The following is a 21804-nucleotide window of genomic DNA, read 5'->3' as shown; positions in this document are numbered from 1 at the left end:
AGGTCACCCACATGTGAGAATATGCTGCCTGCTTGTCCTGGGATAAAGCACAGTTACTTACCGTAACAGGTGCTATCCAGGGACAGCAGGCAGATATTCTCACAACCCGCCCGCCTCCCCAAGGTTGGCTTCTTTGCTAGCTATCTAAACTGAAGACCATGAGGAGGGGATGCGCCCTCTAGTGGATCAGGAAGGCACACACATGCGTGGTGCAGCACTAGCAAACTTGAAATCTTCAATCAAGTTTGCTTGAAAAGCTGTCCGCATCGGGGCTCCGTGGATGACGTCACCCACATGTGAGAATATCTGCCTGCTGTCCCTGGATAACACCTGTTACGGTAAGTAACTGTGCTTTTCAGTTATAATGTGCTGCAAAAGACATTTGCTCTGTATAGTATGCCAGAGCTAAAAAAGTTTAGGGTATGGTGAGCATTGTGGAAAAGTATGACGTATAATGTGTACAGCCTGAAAATACAAGGGACAAAGCAAGCAATTAGACATATGGGACTTGATTCTATAAATGGCACTCAAATTTGGGTACTATTAAAAATTAGCACTAAGCACTATTCTATTAATGGTACTCGAGTTGGTCCTGTTTAAGAATAGTATTTATTTATTTTATTAGGATTTATTTTCTGCCGCCTTGAAGATGTTCACTCAAGGCAGTGTACAGCAAGCATAAAGTTAGTCATAAGCAACAATTACAGCAGTAAAAAAAAAAAAAAAAAATCACATTACAATATAAAGTATAGTAAGTATGTTACATTACAATTTGGCACCATAGATGTGAGGGTTTACACCATTTGAAACCTGGTATAAATTCTTGCACCCAAATTAAGCACAGAACTCCCTTATTCTGTAGCACCACATTCAAATTCCATGCATGCATTGTTACAGATCTCCTGATCTGCCCATGTCCCCTTTTCTTTCTTTTTTTTTCCAATTCTTTATTATTTCAATACTTACAATAAGTGTAACAGTAAATACAACATTTTATACTCAAATATCACACTTAATATTCTTGTAATATCCATTTCAGAATTGAATCCCCCTCCCCCTTACGAAATACCATGCCTATACATAAAATATCTATTATCAGCCCATATCATTTATTCAAAATTCATTAACCTGTCATCCCCCCACCTCCCCCCCTCCCGGATGTGCATATTTAAAGGGGAAAACACTATTTAAACGTCACAATATTTTGCTAATGGCTCCCAAATCTCCTGAAACCTCTTAAAATTCCCTTTCTAAATGGCCAATGTCCTTTCCATTTTATACATATGACACAATTAATTCCACCAAAAACTATAATTAAGCCTTTTCCAATTCTTCCAATTGCTTGTAATTTGTTGTATGGCGACTCCTGTCATTATTAACAAAAGCCTGTTGTTCTTAGGTGATATTTGGCTTTTAGCCCTCATAATCATGGCAAATGTATCATAAGACAATGCCACTGGATTTTCCAACAAACAATTAATTTGGCTACATATTGATTTCCAAAATGCCATAATAAAAGGACAGTAGAACAATAAATGATCTAAAGTCCCTGCTTGGATAAATTACGCCTATACTCACTCGAGGAACGCAGAGAGAGGGGAGACATGATCGAGACGTTCAAATACCTCACAGGCCGTATCGAGGTAGAAGAGGATATCTTCTTTTTCAAAGGTCCGACGGCGACAAGAGGATATCCATGGAGAATCAGGGGCGGTAAATTGCACGGCGACACCAGGAAATACTTTTTCACCGAAAGAGTGGTTGATCGCTGGAATACACTTCCACTTCAGGTGATCGAAGCAAGCAGCGTGCCTGATTTTAAGAAGAAATGGGATCGTCACGTGGGATCTCTACACAGAGTTAAATAGGGGAGGGTCATTAAGGTGGGCAGACTAGATGGGCCGCGGCCCTTATCTGCCGTCTTTTTCTATGTTTCTATGATATGACAATGCCAACATCTATTTGACTTAGAGCTATCCAACTTTTGTAGACAAACCGGGGTCCAGAATGCTCTATGTAACAGAAAAAAACATGTTGGTCTCATAGATGCCGACATTGTACATCTCATCCTCCAAGTCCAAATTCGTGGCCATTGAGACACAGAAAATTGGTGCTTAATCTCAATACTCCAGATGTCCCTAAGACCAAATTTTGGTTTCTTTTTTGCAAATTCAGCTAACAATTTATACCATTGTGTGGCCTGGTGTCCCAGGAAGTCCACCTGAAAACATATGAATTCCAAGCTATACTGATTATTTAAATTTTTCCATTCAGGGAACCCCACCTGAATGGCCTGCTTCAGTTGCAGACAGCTAAAACTTTCTGAATTGTTAAGTCCAAATTTATGCTGCAACTGTGAAAAGTCAAGCAGCTTACCATTATTTATAACATCATCTACATCATCTAAAATACGTATTCCTGCTATCATCCAATGTTTCCAGATGACCTTAAATCCGCCAATTTGAATCTTGGAGTTAAGCCATATAGTCTGATTTGTTGATTTTTGTAATGGGATAGGTGTTAAATTGTTGATATATCGTAAGGTTTTCCATGTATCCATTAAAATTCTGTTTTCTTTATATAATCTAGGCATTTTGATACTGAAAACATGACATAGTTGCAGAGGGAACATGAGTCGCCATTCCAACCACAACCAATCTAGGAGATTTTCAATGAGCTCTGGAAGGACTCAATACATACCTTGACGCAAAATATGGGATTGATGATACCTATAAAAATTGGGAAAATTTACCCCCTCCCTCCGCAATTGGCTTTTGTAAAGATACTAAAGAAATTCTAGCAATTTTACCCAGCCAAATAAATTTTGAAAGAATACTGTTTAACTTTTTATAAAAGGACCCCTTAAAAAAACTGGTAACATACCCATTTGATAACAAACCACAGGCAATATCATCATTTTAATAATTTGGACTCTCCCCCACCAAGAAAGATGTGAAGGATTCCATTGCTCACACATTTCTGTCACCTTCTGTAATAAAAATTTTTCATTCACTTTCATTGTTTCATCCAGCGTGTTTTTTATCCAAATACCTAAATATTTTATTCCATCCTCTTTCCATAGAAAGGGGAATGTATCAAATAATCCTTTTGTGCAATGGACATTAATTGGAAGAACTTCTGATTTACTCCAATTTATCTTATAACCTGAAAATTTTCCAAATTTCTCTTATCAATTCAAGTAAGCATGGAATGGTTGTTTCAGGATTCATCAAATGAAGCAGTAATCATCCGCATAAGCAGAGACCTTATATTCCTGATCTGAATAAGGAATATATCCTGTATCTCCTTCACCTGCTGAATAGCTAACAACAAGGGTTCTAATACAGCAAAGCAAAGGAAATAAGGGACATCCCTGTCTGACTCCCCTTCCTTTTTCTGCACCCCTGTCCATCAGCACCTCTTCCCCTGTCCAGCAGTACACCTCCCTTCCTTTTTCTGCCCCACCCCCCTGTTGTCAGCACCTCTTCCCCTGTCCAGCAGCACCCCTTACCTTCTCTCGTCTGCCCTCCGCTGACAGCTGCCTCAAGCCGCCGCGCGTGTTTAAGCCAACAGCCGCCTCGCCTCGAAGCCCTCCTCCCGGCAGCTGCCGCCAGCGCCACTCCAAGCACTCCTGGCAGCCACCGCTCTGCACCGCCTTTCATGCACCTTAGCGCGCATGCGCACTCTGCCGACCACAGCCCAACAGACCAGGGAACAGGGAACACGGGTTAAGAGTGCATTATTATATAGATGATCAAGTAACTAAATTATGATCAGTTAAGTAGACATTGGTTCAGATTTTGATAAAAAATCCTTTAGCTTTTCAGGATCTTGAAAATGAAAAGTCTTATTCCCACTTGTAACTCTCATTGTTGATGAATAATATAATCTATAAGTAAGCCCTTTTTCTCTCATCTGCTGTCTCATCATAAGGAACTGCTTTCTTGTATTGGTCGTTGATTTTGCAAAATCTGGCACTAGCAGCAACTTTGAGCCCTTAGTTTAAATTTCTATCAGATTTAGCCAACTTTAATATTTCCAAAGTTTGTTGGAAACGTAACACTCTGAAAATTAAGGGCCTTGGGCCAACCTGGTTTGCTGAACTTTTTGATGGAATTCGGTGTGCCCGTTCTATCTCCAACGGCCTTTTTGAACTCAACTTTAAAATCTTGGGTAATAAGTTTTCCAAGAACTGGACAGCATCCCCCCTTCCAAATCTTCAGCCAATCCAATTATTCTTATATTCTTCCTCCTTCCTCATTTTTCATAATCTTCAAGTTGTCTCTTTAGCAGTTCAATAGTTTGTCTTCCTGTTTCATGCTTGCGTGTGATAGCCTCCACTTGCTCGACTCTGTTTTCAATCTGCGTTATTCTTTGATTAGCGATCTTCATCTGTTGGTTTATTTTCCCAAAATCTTTATTCATTTTTTCATCTTACATCAAGAAACTCACAACTTCCTCTTTCACTTCCATTATTCTATTCGCGTTGTCAACTTCGCCATAATATCTGCCTTATCAGGCACCTCCTTGTCTTCCTGATGTCAGCTGGGTAAGCTTTGACTGTTTCGCGGTCCCACCTGATGTGCCTGGCGTATCCGACTTCCCTTGCCGTGCTGCCGCAATCTCTAACAGGGTTTTCTTTTTTTTTTTTTTTTTGAAGGAACAGAGTTCATGAAGCTTTACAACTTTTCAGTTAATTGCCCGGGCTTGAGGAGCGCTATGGTTATGCCTCCATCTTGCGCGCTCCAAGCCAGGCCCCCCGATGTCCCCTTTTCTGATCCATGCTTAAAATGTGAGTCGCAGTATTTAAAAATGTGCATATATATTTAAATTAATGGCAGTCAGCACCGATAATTAACAGTGCCCAATTATTGGTGCTAATTGGGTTGTTTGTCAGTTAAATTGTGCTGCTCATTGGGTGCATACCCAAATTTTGTGTGCACAATTTTGAGTACCATATATGAAATTAGAGTGATGGTGTCCAATGCAAACCTTAAAATGATAGAAAATTACTTTATTCAAAAGCTAGTTATTCCTATTGAGGTAGCTAGGATAGATATTAGAGCAGTGTTTCTCAACCTTTTCAAACCAAGTACCCCCTAAGCCAGTGGTCTCAAACTCAAACCCTTTGCAGGTCCACATTTTGGATTTGTAGGTAATTGGAGGGCCTCAGAAAAAAATAGTTAAGTCTTATTAAAGACCTATATTCTTCTGAGCCTTATGGAGATAGGGAAAAAGATGGGTTAGAATTTTTGAATCTAATTATTGGACTGAAGGTTCCTGAACATATAAAAAGAAGTTTAGAGGAGCCTATATCACTAAAAGAATTAGAAGCAGCATTGAAGTCTCTTAGAGTTGGATCCACTTCAGGTGGTGATGGTTTTACAGTAGAGTTTTATAAATCATTTCAAAGTACCCTTTTACCCTATTTATTAAATTTATATCAGTTTCAACTGACTAAAGGTTGCATTACAGGTACTATGGCAGAATCATTAATAATTGTTTTGCCAAAGCCAAACAAAGATCCCACTTTGGTTTCAAACTACAGGCCTATCTCGTTAATCAATGTTGATGGAAAACTTTTAGCTAAGATATTAGCTTTACAATTGGCTAAGGCTCTCCCTTTTATTATTGATATGCACCAAACAGGATTTGTTGCTAAGAGATATTCTTCTAACAATACTAGATTGGCTTTTCATACTCTAAATTTAACAAAAAACATGAATGATCCGGCTTTCTCTGTCTCTTTGGATGCGAAGAAAGCCTTTGATTGAGTTGAATGGACTTTCATGTATCAGGCATTAGAATGGTTTGGTATATGTTCAGGATTCATACAAATGATTCAGACATGGTATAACTCCCCTGGTGCAAGATTATACATTAATAACAATTTATCAGAGCATTTTAATTTGCGGAGGGGGGTTAGACAAGGCGTCCCTTATCTCCTTTGCTTTTTGATATTGTTTTAGAACCCTTGTTAGCCATTCAACAGGCAAAGGGGATACAGGATATTCCTCGTGCAGATTGGGAATATAAAATCTCTGCTTATGCAGATGATATACTGCTTTATTTGAGGAATCCAGAAACTACCATTCCATGCTTACTTGAATTGATAGAGAAATTTGGAAAGTTTTCAGGATATAAGATAAATTGGATCAAGTCAGAAATTCTTCCACTTAATGTGCATTGTACTAAAGGATTATTTGATTCATTCTCATTTGTATGGAAAGAAGATGGATTAAAATATTTAGGTATTAGAATAAAAAACACAATAGAAGACATAGTCAAGGAGAATGAAAAATTTAAAAAAGTAACAGAAATGTGCGAGCAATGGAATCCTCTACATCTTTCTTGGTGGGGGAGAGTCCAAACTATGAAAATTATGATATTGCCTGTGGTTTGTTATCAAATGAGAATGAAACCAGTTTTTTTCCAGGGGTCCTTTTATAAAAAATTAAATAGTATTCTTACAAAATTTGTCTGGTTGGGTAAAATGCCTAGAATTGCCTTAGTATCTTTACAAAAATCAATTGTGGAGGATGGGGTAAATTTTACAAACTTTTATAGGTATCATCAAGCCTATATTTTACGCCAGGGTATGTATTGGGTCCTCCCAGAGCTCATGGAAAACATCCCAGATTGGCTGTATTTGGAATGGCGACTCATGTTTCCTTTACATCTATCTCATGTTCTCAGTGTAAAAATGCCCAGAATATATAAAGAGAATAGAATATTGATGGATACATGGAAAACAGTTATGTCAGCAATTTAACACGTAACCCAATACACAAATCAACAAATCAATCTATTTGGCTAAACTCCAAGATTCAAATTGGCAGATTTAAAATCGTATGGAAGCACTGGATTATTGCAGGTATACGAACTTTAAATGATGTTATTTCAAATGGTAAACTGCTTGATTTTTCACAGTTGCAACATAAATATGGTTTAAACAAATCACAAAGTTTTAAATGGTTGCAGCTGAAGCAGGCTATTCAGGAGGGGTTCCCTGAATGGAAAAATCTTAGCAGTCAGTATAGTCTGGAATTCTTATGCTTTCAGGTGGATTTCTTGGGACACCAGGCCGCACAGTGGTATAAATTGATATCTGGATTTATGAATAAAAAAAACAAAGACTGGTTTTAGAGACATTTGGAGCATTGAGATTAAGCATCAAATTTCTGCATCTCAATGGCCACGAATTTGGTCTTGGAGAATGAGATGTACAGTGTCTGCATCTATGAGACAAACTTGTTTCTTTTTGTTACATAGAGCAGTTAGATTACAAAAGTCGGATTGCTCTAAGTCAGGAATCTCAAAGTCCCTCCTTGAGGGCAACAATCCAGTCCGGTTTTCAGGATTTCCTCAATGACTATGCATTGAAAGCAGTGCATGCGCACAGGTCTCATGCATATTCATTGGCGAAATCCTGAAAACCCGACTGGATTGCGGCCCTCGAGGAGGGACTTTGAGACCCCCTGCTCTAAGTCTAATAGATGCTGGCACTGTAATCTGAAAGCAGGGACTCTAGATAATTTAATATATTTTTGTCCCTATAATCATGGCCTTTTGGAAATCAGTTTGGTCTCAAATTAATTGTTTATTAGAAAACCATGTAGCTCTATCATATGATACAATTCTATTTGGGACGTCTATGAGAATAAAAAGTCAAATTTCATCAAGTAATAATAAACTTTTATTAATAATAACAGGATTTGCCATTCAACATATCACCAGAAATTAGAAAAATTACACCAGACTTAATTATACATCTGGTGGAATTCATTGTGCCATATATACAAAATGGAAAGAACAATTGCCATACAAAAAGGGAATTATAATAATTTTAAAAAGATTTGGGGGCCATTGATAACATATTGTAATGATTAGATACTTTTTTACACTAAAGTATAATTATAATAATGGGAAAGGGGGATATATTATTGGTTTAATCAATATTTTTGAATATAACACATGTATGATATGCTTGATTTACAATATTTGTGGAAAGGGAGGGTGGGGGATGGGCTTAATTTATGTATTTAAGATGATAATAGAAAAGAATTTCAAGTGATGTGTATGATTCAATTGATGTAATATATTGTACACTTGATGTAAGATGAAAAAATGAATAAAGAATTGGAAAACAAAAAGCCAAGTAACCCCCTAAGCCAGTGGTCTCAAACTCAAACCCTTTGCAGGTCCACATTTTGGATTTGTAGGTAATTGGAGGGCCTCAGAAAAAATAGTTAAGTCTTATTAAATAAATGATAATTTTGCATGAGGTAAAACTCTTTATAGTTTATAAATATTTCCTTTTAGCTAAGTCTTAATAATAGTATTGTAATTTATAGCTAAAGAGACATATGAACAAGAAACTGTTTTATTTTACTTTTGTGATTATGATAAACATACCGAGGGCCTCAAAATAGTACCTGGCGGGCCACGAGTTTTATGACCACTGCCCTAAGCTTAACAAATACCAACTGAGTACCTCCGCCCAAACTCTGCCCCTGACTCCATCCCCATAATAGTACTAATTGTAATGCAATTTCTCCCATCCATTTTTCATATACACACAATAAAATCTTAATTCATAATGGTAACCACAAAAAAACCACAAAGCACAGTGTACGCAGAGAAAATGTTAATTATCATTTATATTCGGGTTTTCTTCAAAGAGGTCAAGGCAGATGACTTTAAAATAGGCAATGTCACCTCAATAACAACTATAGAAAAATAGACAAATATAATGCAAAATATAGACAGCAGATATAAATTCTCAAAACTGACACATTTCGATCACTAAATTGAAAATAAAATCATTTTTCCTACTTTTGCTGTCTGGTGATTTCATGAGTCTCTGGTTGTACTTCCTTCTGATTGTGTATCTAATATTTATTTATTTCTTTTTCTTTCTCTCTCTCTTTCCCTCCATGAGTCCAACTTTTCTTCCTCTCTCCTCCACCCCTATTGGCAATGCCCCATCTCTCTCACTGTCCATCTGTCTAGAGAGATCCAGGCATCTCCCACCCCATCTACTGCCACATCTAACATTTCTCCCTTTCTCATTCCCCAGATCATGTGTACCATAAGATTTAAATAAAAGAAAATTCCACATGCTATTAATAAAGTGGATTTGGAAAAATCCACTGCTTATTTCTAGGATAAACAGCATAAATTTTGTTTGACCTGGTTTGACTACTTTTGGAAACATTATACTGGGCTTGATGGGACCAGTATGGCAACTTTATGTTATGTTTTGCATTGATATCCCACTGCAGTCAACCTCCATTGAGGAGATTTGCAAGACTGCAATGTGGTCTTCAATCCATACATTCACATCTCAAAACTGTCTTGAGCAGAATACCCAATGTGATAGCAACAAGTTTGATCAGATAGTCCTTCAGAGTTTGAAGTCTTGAATCTATCTCCACACTCTTAGGCCAATTTTTCCTGTTCCAAGCTGCACCTTCACAACAGGACTGTTTGTTTCCTAAAGTTATTGGCTCATGCAGGCCTTGCCATTTCAAGTCTCTCCATTGTCTGGTGAAACTGATAGCTACGTATTCCCAATATTTAGCTATTCTACTGTTGTCCTCAGAAAAAGTGAAATTCACCTGTAGCAGATTTTCTCCGAGGACAGCAGGGCATGCATTTTTACATATCCTCCAACCTTCTCTAGGAGTTGTATTCCCTATGCTTTTAGATCCAACCGTAGGTCCTGCAGGCAGGAAGGCACTCGTGCATGCACGGTGGGGGTGTATGGTGTCACCCATCTCACATGTGAGAATGTATGTTCCGCTGTCCCTAGAGAACCCCTGCTACAGATTAGTAAATTCCCTTTATGTGCTATAACAAGTGTATGATGTAATAACTGTAAACTTAAAGTAGGATCCTTATGCTGTATGTATTCTGTTGCTTTTATTTTGCAGGCTTTCTACCTCCTGGTCCTCCTCCTCCTTTAGTACCACCAGTATCTCTTCCTCCTACTCCAGGAATAAACATCCTGACTTGTAAGTTTTGGTGTTTTGGGGGTAGGTGGATTTATGTACAAGTATCAACTTCATATTTATGTGTATATTTTTGTAATTTTCCTTTAGCTACTTCAACTAATGTGACTGACAATACTTCAAAAGACATGTCTTTGGGGAGTCCCATTCCAACAGTAGTAACTGGACCCAGAGGGAATGCTGAATCTGGAGACAGTATGAAAATATTTGGATCTGGACCTCCACCCATGGGTCCTGGTGGTCATCCTGGACCTGCTAATCATCCTGGACCTGGTGGTCATCCTGGACCCGCTAATCATCCTGGACCTGGTGGTCATCCTGGGCCCGCTAATCATCCTGGACCTGGCAGTCATCCTGGGCTTGCTAATCATCCTGGACCTGGCAGTCATCCTGGGCTTGCTAATCATCCTGGGCCCGTTAATCATCCTGGACCTGGTGGTCATCCTGGGCCCGCTGGTCACCCTGGACATAGTGGTCATCCTGGACCCGGCAGTCATCCTGGGCAAGGTGGTCACCCTGGCCCCAGCGGTCATCTTGGTCAAGGTGGTCACCCTGGCCCCGGCGGTCATCCTGGGCAAGGTGGTCACCCTGGACCCGGCAGTCATCCTGGGCAAGGTGGTCACCCTGGACCCGGCGGTCATCCTGGGCAAGGTGGTCACCCTGGACCCGGCGGTCATCCTGGGCAAAGTGGTCACCCTGGACCTGGCGGTCATCCTCGCTCCGGCGGTCATCCTGGTTCTGGCGGTCACTCTGGGCCCGCTAGTCATTCTGGCCCTGGCAGTCACTCTGGGCCCACTAGTCATTCTGGCCCTGGCGGTCACTCTGGGCCTGCTAGTCATTCTGGCCCTGGCGGTCACTCTGGGCCTGCTAGTCATTCTGGCCCTGGCGGTCACTCTGGGCCCGCTAGTCATTCTGGCCCTGGCGGTCACTCTGGGCCCGCTGGTCATCCTGGTCCTGGTGGTCATCCTGGGCCTTCTAATCGTCCTGGTGGTCATCCCAGTCCTGGCGGTCATCCTGGGCCCATTAATCATCCTGGTCCTGGCGGTCATACTGGGCCCAGCAGTCATCCTGCTCCTGTAAATGCACCTGTTCCACTTCTCGGTAAGTTCAGTTTTTATTTTTTTGAAGATGTTTTCACAATTTTTTAATTCATGCAGTGCATCTGTTTCTGCTGACAATGTACTAGAAGTCCTCAGAATTCTCAAATTAGATTTTAGAAGGGCTGTGATTGAGACTAGTAATGGAGCAGATATGTTTATAAGAATAGTGCAGTAATGTAATTGCTTATCAGAGCAGATAAATTTGGTGAGGTCAGTATAACAATCCTTGTACTGGATACGTACGTGTATTTAAAGGATTTATGTAGTAATGTAATTTATAATTTCAATACTAACTGTTTTTAAGTTAGAAAACTATTTGCAACTCCTGTTAGAATAATAATTATAGAGAGAATACAAAGTATTGATTCCCCTCCCGTCTTTGAAATTATACTACATCACAAAGATTCAAGAACCACATTCATTTGTTCCCTATTGAGTTTCTCCTTCTGTTGGTCTTCCTCTCCTTCCCACACACATGTATCTTTTGCAGATTTCTGTATGATCTTTCCCATACCATTCATCCTTGTGGTTTTTTCCCTTGGATACCAGTCCTCTTCCTTCTTGTTAGGTACCTGTCAAAGCATATGCAGGGCAATTCTATGAAGTATGTAAGTACTCATTTATGTGCCAATTATGTTGTATTTGATTAAAGTAATAGCATAGGTATGTGCATCTGTGCATATATGCCAAAATTCTGCCTTGGTGCTATGCTGTAAATATGCGCATATCTTATATAGCATGTATTATACAGGTAGGTGTACACATGGATGGAGTCTGGGTGGAACATGGGTGGAATGCATACTTACTTGTTGTTGTTATTTTTTAGATTTATTAACTGCCTTTTCATGAAGAGATTCACCCAAAGCGGTTTATAATTCATTGAATAGTGATCAGGTACTCTTTAAGTATTTTCCCTATCTGTCCTGGCAGGCTCACAATCTAACTGTGGTTCCTGGGGCAATGGAGTGTTAAGTGACTTGCCCAGAGTCACAAGGAGCAGGCTGGGATTGAACTCACAACCTCAGGGTGCTGAACAGCAGCTCTAACCATTAGGCCATTTCTTCTACTCTGTGTTAACTTAAAGTACTGTAAGTTATGCACATATTGCCAGCACCGAGGCACACTCACACCAGTTGTTTGGCAAGCGTAACTGTTACACCTAACTTAGGCATTTTGGCAGCTAGGTGCCTATATTTCTATACTATAAACTCCTACAAGACACACTCTGAGAACAATGCTAAAGCCTGTTTTTATTTTTCTCTTTATACATGAAATAGAAGCAAAGATGGTTTCAATGATAGTAAAAACAGAAAGTTAAATCAAGTCTGTAGAGAATTACTTTGCATCCTAACAAAGGGGCAGAGGTTTTTTTTTTTTTTAAGTAATTGCTGTCCTCTTGTCTGAATTGTATTAAAACTATATTCTGTAACATCCCTCCAGACTGGCACAGATGCCACTGGCGCTGTTCCCTTCTTTTGCGATCGCCTCCCCCCCCCCCCAAACTGACTGGCCCTGTCCTTACCCGTGCGCCGCCGGTGTTGGAAAGTGCCTGCTGCTGCTTTTTTGATGGGCTGCTGCTGGGCCTTGAGCATCTGTGCATGCTCAAGGCCTTCTGGCTCTCATCCTCTCCGAGATTCTCATGAGATCTCGAGTCTCATGAGAATCTCAGAGTGGGTGAGAGCTAGAAGGCCTTAAGCATGTGCAAATGCTCAAGGCCCAGCAGCAGCCCAGCAGAAAACCGGCGGCAGGCACTTACCAACACCGGTGATGCACAGGTAAGGACAGAGCCGGTCAGTGGGGAGGAGGAGGAGGAGGAGGTGATCTTGAAGGGAGGGAGCAGCACCGGTGGCCTCGGGGGAGCAACAAAGCTGGTTCCCGGGGGTGGGGTTGGGTCAGGTGGGGGCTCGCAAATAGAGGCAATGCTCGGTTTGCGAGTTAGTTTGCTTGAGTATTTTGCTTGTCTTGCAAAATACTTGCAAACCGAGGTGGGTTTTTTTGTGGTTTTTTTTTAAATTTAAGTGAATGATGTCTTCTCTGAGTTTTAAAACTGTATATTGGATTTAATCCTTCCTTAAAGAGTATGGGATATTTTCATGCAGATGTGTTAAGGTTAGTGACTAAATGCAGTGCAAACTTGAAGGAATTCTTTGGCAGTAACTCTCATGGTCACTCCAAGCAGAGGAAACCAGAGCAATAGAACTAATGGAAAGTGAATATATAGGGTAAGGACATGCAATAGGATAACATTACAGTAAACATAGAAACATAGAAGATGATGGCAGAAAAGAGCTACAGCCCATCAAGTCTGCCCACTCTGCTTACCCACCCCCTGTCTATGCCCTAATGACCCAATTTTCTTATCTTGACCCTCGTAGGGATCCCACATGGGTATCCCATTTAGTGTAATTCTGTCTTCTGCCAGTTTGTTGAAAATGGTTATGCGGAAAGCAGAGATGAATCTTTTTTTTATTTGTTTAATTTATCAAGTGGTGGTCTGCATATTCAACATTTTTTAATAGCTTGCTTCTTCACAGTGGTTGATCTACCTGATTACAAAATTCTTGATTTCTTGCATCAGTTCTATAAAATGAAATTCTACCCTTCACCTAATATTAGAGAGCTGGATGCTCTTTATGGTTAAAGCTGCTGAAATGGAAGGAATTTCTCAGAACACACATGCTGCAGTTCCAGAACTAACAATGAGTGTGTATCGGTGAGTTTATAGCTTTTCCATTATGATCTTATTGTCAGGAGTAATCTGTATGAAGAATATAGGAAAAGTTGCAAGCAATAGGTTATACTTCTCTTTTTAGTGTACTTGGTTTACTTCCACTCTGGCCCCAGATGACATTCTTGGATGAGAGACATACTGTTGGTTTTAAGGGAAGTCCTTTGAAGAGAGGCTTATTTTAATTTAATTCTGCAATTACCACACACAGAACACTTGCGATTGATTTATACCTGTTCATTCAAAGTTCTCAGTGGGTTTCATTAACACATTAATCTTAAATTCATATTATAGATTGCTTACTTCAGAGTCCAATGACACAGATCAAACACATATAAGACTTAGGCATGTTATTGTTAAGTGTAGTTTATTACGGAGAGACCATTGATGTAAGCGTCTTCATTGAGTATACAGAATCACCATTATTACTTAAAAGCTTATTAAGAGGAAAAAAAAACTTAATCCCTTCTGAAAGTCCAAGGTGTCCATCAAACTCCAGAGGTCAGCAGGCAATGAGTTCAACAGTGTGAGATTTTGATTAGGTTGCCTCAGATTATAGTGCTTGATAATGTTAATTTATATGCTCATCTTGTTATATTTTCTTATGTAAGCTATTGGTAAGTTTCAGATCATCCTCCAGTACAACAAAGAGAAGTAGAAATGGTGATTGTGCAGTAATGCTGCTGTAGAATTTATCAATCATACTTCCTGTGTTTGTACACTGACTGCTTGTAAATACATTTGAACTAGAGATCCATCTCCTTTCTGTATATGCAGATTGCATAACATGTAAGGTTTAAGAGGTAAATATTACAACTTTCAACCTACACTTAAAAAGGCTGATAAGGGAGAAAAAGAAATTGATAATGCATGTTTTCATCACTGAATAAAAAATAGTATACTAAAACCCTGATTCATTGACTTGATATATTTTTTTCATGTACTGTTGAAGTGCTATGCATACTTTTTTTTTTTTTTTTAATAAATACATATTGGAGAAAATGAGTTGAATATAAACTACTGGAAAAGAAATATAAGGATTCCATGACAGGTTAGTATAGTGATCTTTATTATTTTTTCAGGTGGGAGCTTTGTTGGCCAAAGGAAAAAAAAATCTATTTGAAAGCATCTTTGCCATAGGAGGTCTCCATCTGATGATACTGCTAAACCAGCTGCTCAGATTCCCAAGAGTGAGTCAAGGAGCTAAAACAGTCTTCTCCCATAAAAAGACCCCCCCCCAAAAAAAACAAAACAAAAAACACCCCAAAACAAAACCCAAAGCACACATCTCTCTCCTTCAACTGTTTTCCCTGCTTCATATTCTCCTATCATCTTAGCGAGTCTCTTCTACCAGTCAATTTCCATCATGCTATTCTACATTATATTTTCAAGCTGGCTCTTCCCTCCATTTTTATTAATCTCCTTATCACCTTTTCCAGGCTAATGCACCATTTTTATAGTCTAACAATCTGTAAGGAAAACTTCATCTTCTCCATATGGTGCCTGAGATGGAAAAAATTCAATGTATGACTAGGAGCTAAACAAGTACATTCCCCTAACAGCTATTAGCAATGCAGAAATACTAGCAAATAATTCCATTTATCAGAGGAAAGAGAAAACCATGGAACATGGGAGTTCAGGCACCATCACACTGAGAGGAGTGATACAGGTAAAAATCAGAACAGCTATTCTAGAGGCAATGTGACAGCATACCTCTGGAAGGAGTCGAAGCTGCATACTTGGAGTCAGAATGCGATGATAACATCACGGCTGTTTCATCACAGGATGTTTCAGTGTGTCTGCAATGAAATGCCTGTGCTGAATCGTTCCCTTCTGAGAAGGAAGACTGTGGTATTGTTGGTGAGCAAGAATTTTTTTTGAATCAGGGGCACTAAATTAGCTGGAGGAGGAAGTTCTCCAAAATTTCTGCTGCATACAATCCTGCAAGTCGATCCATTCCTACTGAAACTGCAGTGCGGGATAGATTGTACCACTGCAAACCCTCCTTTTTCCCCTGACAAAAAGATATTCTGTCAGGCTTGGTCACTCCCAGGTAAAATGCCCTCAAACACCAGTACGATGGCAGAGCTGCCGAGCTCTTTGCTTGATCTGAGGTGGCGGCTACTTCTTCAGGACTTAACAAAGGCTCAGGATTCAGCTAACGAAATGGGACGATTCATCATGGCTGTTTCATCACAGGACATTTTCATGGGATGATTCAGTGATGAAACGACAGCAATGAATCATCCAAGACTAGTGGTCTCAAACTCACAGCCCGGGGGCCACATGAAGCCCACCAGGTACTATTATGATGCCCTTGGTATGTTTATCATAATCACAAAAGTAAAATAAAAGTTTCTTGATCATATGTCTCTCTAGCTATAAATTACAATATTATTATTAAGACTTGGCTAAAAGGAAAGATTTATAAACTATAAAGAGTTTTACCTCATGGAAAATTGTCATTTCTTTAATAAGACATTAACTATTTTTTCTGAGGCCCTCCAAGTACCTACAAATCCAAAATGTGGCCCTGCAAAGGGTTCGAGTTTGAGACCACTGTCCTAGACCTACTTGGGGTTGGGAAGAGCCTCTAACCATTCCTGACTCTTACAGTGAAACAGAAGATCAGATGTAGCTGGTTTAAGGTGTCATCAGAGCTTTGTGTTCTCTAATTTCAAATTTCCTTTTTGCAAATAGTTTAATAAGACCCTCAGTATCCCCGTTGTCTTTGTTAAATGCTACTCGCTTATTTCTAGTAGAAACCAAGCACAACTTCCCACTGTGAAAGATGTTATGGGGGCCAGAATGTAGACTTAGATACTTTCAAAGCAAATGTCAAGAATATGTTTAAACTTGTATTCAAAGGCTACAATACATATGTTCCAAGATTTAGTAGCTTTTCTCTGGTAAATTGGTATTTGTGCACTGCTAAAAGATTTTGCGGAAAAGTACTTGTTCTGATTCTAGTTCTCCAAGGACAAGCAGGCATCATATTCTCACATCTGGGTAACGTCATCCACAAAACCCAGTATGGACAGTCAAAAAGTGTACTATCACTTTTTAAAATTTTGAGGACCACCTGTACTGTGCACATGCTGGTGCCTTCCCACTTGACAGTCTCTCACAGAAACTGCAGTCCTTAGTTTTCTATGGAGCTGAGAAGCTGAGTTCGAGTTCTCTCAAAGCATGCCAGACTTTTAGCCATTTTTGTGTCTTCCCGTTCCCTTTTTTTCAGGCTCATTTCAGCCTGTTCCCATGCTGGGTGCATAAACTTTTTCAGTTTCACATCTACTCGACTTTCCCAGGACATTGAACCCTTTACCTTCATGTTGGTAGGTTTTTCTCATTGATGTCCAAGTCGCCTAGTGGCTTCAAGTAGTTCGCATAATGCCAAAGGACCATATCAGGTACATAACTGGTATGTGCAGTGCCTAGGTCCTGACCATAGAGATATTTTGTGCATGCTCTGCTCTTATGCAGAAGAGATCTCTTAAAGCCAGAGTTGCATTTTGAGAAATCTTTGGTATTCATACAATTTAAGGGATATTGAGCATAGATAGAGACTCTGACCCCAACTCCAGCATCGACACCAGCACTGACAGCGTCAATGACCTCATCTTCGGTTGTACTGGCTTTAGGGGAGGCTTGTAAGCAAGCTAAGAAGCACGATTATATCTCCCCTTTGAAGCACGCATCAGCATCGTCTCAGGCATCTTCTCCATTGACACATTTGTCAATGCCCCGATGCCCGATCACCATCTCTGCAGTTTGTGTCTCCCCAAAGGTGTCTTGGCATCAAGGTCTCTGCTCAACACCGAACTCATCAAGTGCCAAATGTACCCTTGGCAATATCAGTACTAGTGCCCTTCAGGAACAGCTTCGAGTGCTGGTGCAGCAGGAACTAGCTGGGTTACTACAGCTGCATCCTGTGCAACCTCCTGCATCATCTCTCCCAGCTTGATCCTAGTCCGTTCATCACTCATGCAGTATATCGAGGCATCACTCAGAAACTCAATATTGAGGTGTCAATATTGAAGAGAGACACAGCACATGTTTTGTCTTCTAAGGAGCAGAGCACAGCAACTTCTTGACGTTCTTTGTCCCACTCTCAATGCTCCCCTCAACATTCCACTACTAGAAGAGCCGACTGAGCACTCTGATTCTAATTTGTCATCATGCTTTTCTGACGACTACTCAGACTTCTCTGCTGATAAGTCTTATGGAATACTGTCAGATCCTTCACCACCATCTCAACGCAGATTCCCACCTAAAAGTCTGTCCTTTACCAATTTCATCAGACAGATGAGCCAAGCACTCCCTATCAACATGCATTCAGAAGAGGAGCTTAGGGCAGAGCTTTTGTAAGTTTTAGACTTCAAATAGTGGCCCAAGGATTGCAATAAGGTACTACTCAATAAACTAATGAAGGAAGCCCTATTTAAAAACACGGAGACCCCATTATCTGTACTAGTTTTGTCCAGGATTTAATAAGCCACAATTACAGCACCAATCTTTCTTTGGTAGTTGAGCTGGCCCTAAAATGAGCAAACAAATTTCGTACGTACACCAGAACTCCACCAGGCAGAGGGGACAGAACCTTGGACAAATTTGGCAGAAGAGTATTTCAAGCCACTAAAAGAATACTTAATTACAACTTTTACATTATTTATTTTAAGTCCTTGATTAAACAGCTACCAGATTGAGCAGTGTCTTCCATCAGACCAGCTCAAGTCTTTTCAACATCTGACCAGTGATTTGTTAGAAAGCAGATAATATATGCTGAGATCTACATTTGATGCCTTTGACATCATCTCCTGCACTTCAGCAGTATCTATCACAGTGCGCAGGCAGGCCTGGCTCTGCAATCAGATTTGGATGCCAATTCAGATTTCGCCTCTCCAACATCCCATGCTTAGGAGGTGATCTATTTGGGGAATGCATTTAGCGGCTACACAAAAGATCAAGACTCACAATTTCATGACAACCTTGTCCAGTACTAAGCCACCTCAATCACAATTGTCCCGATGGTATTCCAATACCTCAAAACGTTCTTCCTATTACTCAAAGTGCAGATATAATCAGCCATCTAAATCATCCCATGCAACAAATTGACAGAGACAATAGAAACATCAGTCTTGGCCACAATCCAAGCAACAGCAGTCTTTTTGACTCCCTGCTAGAGAGCATTGCCAATGTATCTCTCTCTCTCTCCCTCAGACTCTTCCAATAAGAGGCAGACTCCACCACTTTTTACCTTCATTGGACCCTAATATCAGACCAATGAGTTCTCCAGGTGGTGAACCATGGTTATGCCTTTTGCTTACTGCGAAAACCTTCAAGCCATCCTTCAAAAGAGTCTCTTTTCAGCTCCTTTCAGAAGACCCTCCTTCACCAAGAGCTCTCAGCCCTCCTCCAGCTCAATTCAATAGGATAAGTTCCTCTGCAGGAAAAGGGCTGAGGGTTCTTCAAGTATTTCCTGATACCAGAAAAGACTGGAGATATTGGTCCAATTATGGACCTCTGTGCTCTCGACAAATAGTTAATAAAGGAGACTTTACCCTGTTACAAGAAAAGAATGACGGACTCTACTCTCTAGACTTCAAAGAAGCATACATCAACATTCCCGTCTTACCTACCCACAGGAAATATCTTCGCTTTTGAGTGGGTTCATGCCATTTCCAGTACAGAATCTTACCCTTTGAATTGACATCTGCACCGAGAATGCTCACAAAATGCTTCAATTCTCTGCTCATGTGGGTTTCATGTCTTTCCTTACCTAGATGACTAGCTAATCAAGGCATCATCATTGCAGCTGTCTCAACATGCCATCAGTTCTGCAGTTCATTTATTGGAGCTTGTGGGGTTTATACCAGAAATCACCCATCTACAACAAACTCAAAACCTGGAGTTCATAGGGGCCCAAGCTTGTCCTTTTCTACTTCCATAGAGAGTCATTAATCTTATCCACCCGTGCCAGAAATTTCCTCTCACGTTTCAATTGTTAATAGTCTAAGCCAGGGATGTCAAAGTCCCTCTTCGAGGGCCGCAATCCAGTCGGGTTTTTGGGATTTCCCCAATGAATATGCATGAGATCTATTAGCATACAATGAAAGCAGTGCATGCAAATAGATCTCATGCATATTCATTGGGGAAATCCCAAAAACCCGACTGGATTGCAGCCTTCGAGGAGGGACTTTGATACCCCTGGTCTGAGCGGTGTACATACAAAGTTAAAATATATTAGGTTTAAAAAAAAATTTTGTTGACAGACAGGTACAAACCAATATTAAACCAATACTACTATAAGAGGAAGGAAGGGAGAATAATTACATAAGAACATAAGAAATGCCTCTGCTGGGTCAGACCCGAGGTCCATCTTGCCCAGCAGTCCGCTCACGCGGCGGCCCAACAGGTCCAGGACCTGTGCAGTAATCCTCTATCTATACCCCTCTATCCCCTTTTCCAGTAGGAAATTGTCCAATCCCGTCTTAAACCCCAGTACCATACTCTGTCCTATAACATCCTCTGGAAGCGCATTCCAGGTGTCCACCACACGTTGGGTAAAAAAGAACTTCCTAGTATTTGTTTTGAATCTGTCCCCTAACAACTTTTCCGAGTGGCCTCTTGTTCTTTTATTTTTTGAAAGTTTGAAGAATCTGTCCCTCTCAACTCTCTCTATGCCCTTCATGATCTTATAAGTCTCTATCATATCCCCTCTAAGTCTCCTCTTCTCCAGGGAAAAGAGACCCAGCTTCTCCAATCTTTCAGCGTATGACAGGTTTTCCATACCTTTTATCAGACGTGTCGCTCTCCTCTGAACCCTCTCGACTAACGCCATATCCTTCTTTAGGTACGGCGACCAATATTGGACGCAGTACTCCAAATGTGGGCGCACCATTGCCCGATACAACGGCAGGATAACTTCTTTCGTTCTAGCTGTAATACCCTTTTTGATTATACCAAACATTCTATTTGCTCTCTTAGCGGTCGCTGCACACTGTGTCATCGGCTTCATTGTCATGTCCATCATTACCCCCAAGTCCCTTTGCTGGGTACTCTTATTCAATAACATCCCTCCCATTGTATAGTCGTATCTCGAGTTTCTGCTCCCCACATGTAATACCTTACATTTCTCAACGTTGAACTTCATCTGCCATCTCGTCGCCCATTCTTCTAGTTTATTCAAGTCTCTCTGCAATTCTTCGCAGTCCTCTTTAGTCCGAGCTCCATTAAATAGTTTGGTGTCGTCTGCAAATTTTATTATCTCACACTTCGTCCCTGTTTCTAGATCATTTATAAAGATATTAAATCGGCCCGAGCACCGAGCCCTGCGGGACACCACTCGTGACCCTCCTCCAGTCGGAGTAGTGACCCTTCACTCCTACCCTTTGTTTTCTACCCTCCAACCAGTTTCTGATCCATCTATGTACGTCTCCTTCCACCCCATGGTGTAGCCTTTTTTTAAGAAAAATTATGTCTCCTGGGTCACATGGCATCCACAGTTCAAGTCACTCTATTTGCACATCTATCTCAGAGTGCCACAATGGGGACACTCCTCCCAGTGAACTCAAGCCAATACAGGTGACCACAGAACTCTTGTCAATCCCTTCAGTGGTGGATGCTTCTGTCCAATCTGTCCAGGGGCGTTCTTTTCCAGTCTCCACTGCACTAGAAGATTCTTAATACAGATGCTTTGATGTTGAACTGGGGAACCCACCTTGATAGCCTACACACTCAAGGTCTCTGGACTCCTCATGAAAAGACACTCCACATCAGAGTCCTGGAACTCCGGGCAATTTGCAACACTCTTTGCACCCTCCAAGATCACCTCCAGAATCAAGTAGTCATCTTTCTTACAGACGTCGTCATGTTCTGCTCAAGGAGGCACAGTCTCTTGCCTACTCTGCCATGAAGCAATACAAATATGGATATGAATTGCTCGCAATATATTCCTCAAGGC

At 40.6% G+C, this 21804-nt stretch overlaps 1 protein-coding gene across 6 annotated transcripts in view; it reads left to right on the top strand.

Moving 5' to 3' along the window:
* The window catches only part of SCAF4 (SR-related CTD associated factor 4), a 375178-nt gene that overhangs the window by 292441 nt on the left and 60933 nt on the right, over positions 1-21804 (top strand). For all 6 annotated transcript variants that reach the window (XM_033949802.1, XM_033949800.1, XM_033949803.1 and 3 more), the window contains 2 exons: positions 9936-10016; positions 10104-11114. In XM_033949802.1, coding sequence (XP_033805693.1) covers positions 9936-10016; positions 10104-11114 — 1092 coding nt within the window. The remainder of the gene's footprint in view (positions 1-9935; positions 10017-10103; positions 11115-21804) is intronic.

This window comes from Geotrypetes seraphini, chromosome 6, assembly GCF_902459505.1.
Source record: "Geotrypetes seraphini chromosome 6, aGeoSer1.1, whole genome shotgun sequence".
NCBI classification, from domain to species: Eukaryota; Metazoa; Chordata; class Amphibia; order Gymnophiona; family Dermophiidae; genus Geotrypetes; species Geotrypetes seraphini.
Note: the sequence above shows the minus strand (reverse complement) of the source record. Positions and strands in the feature narration are given on the sequence as shown.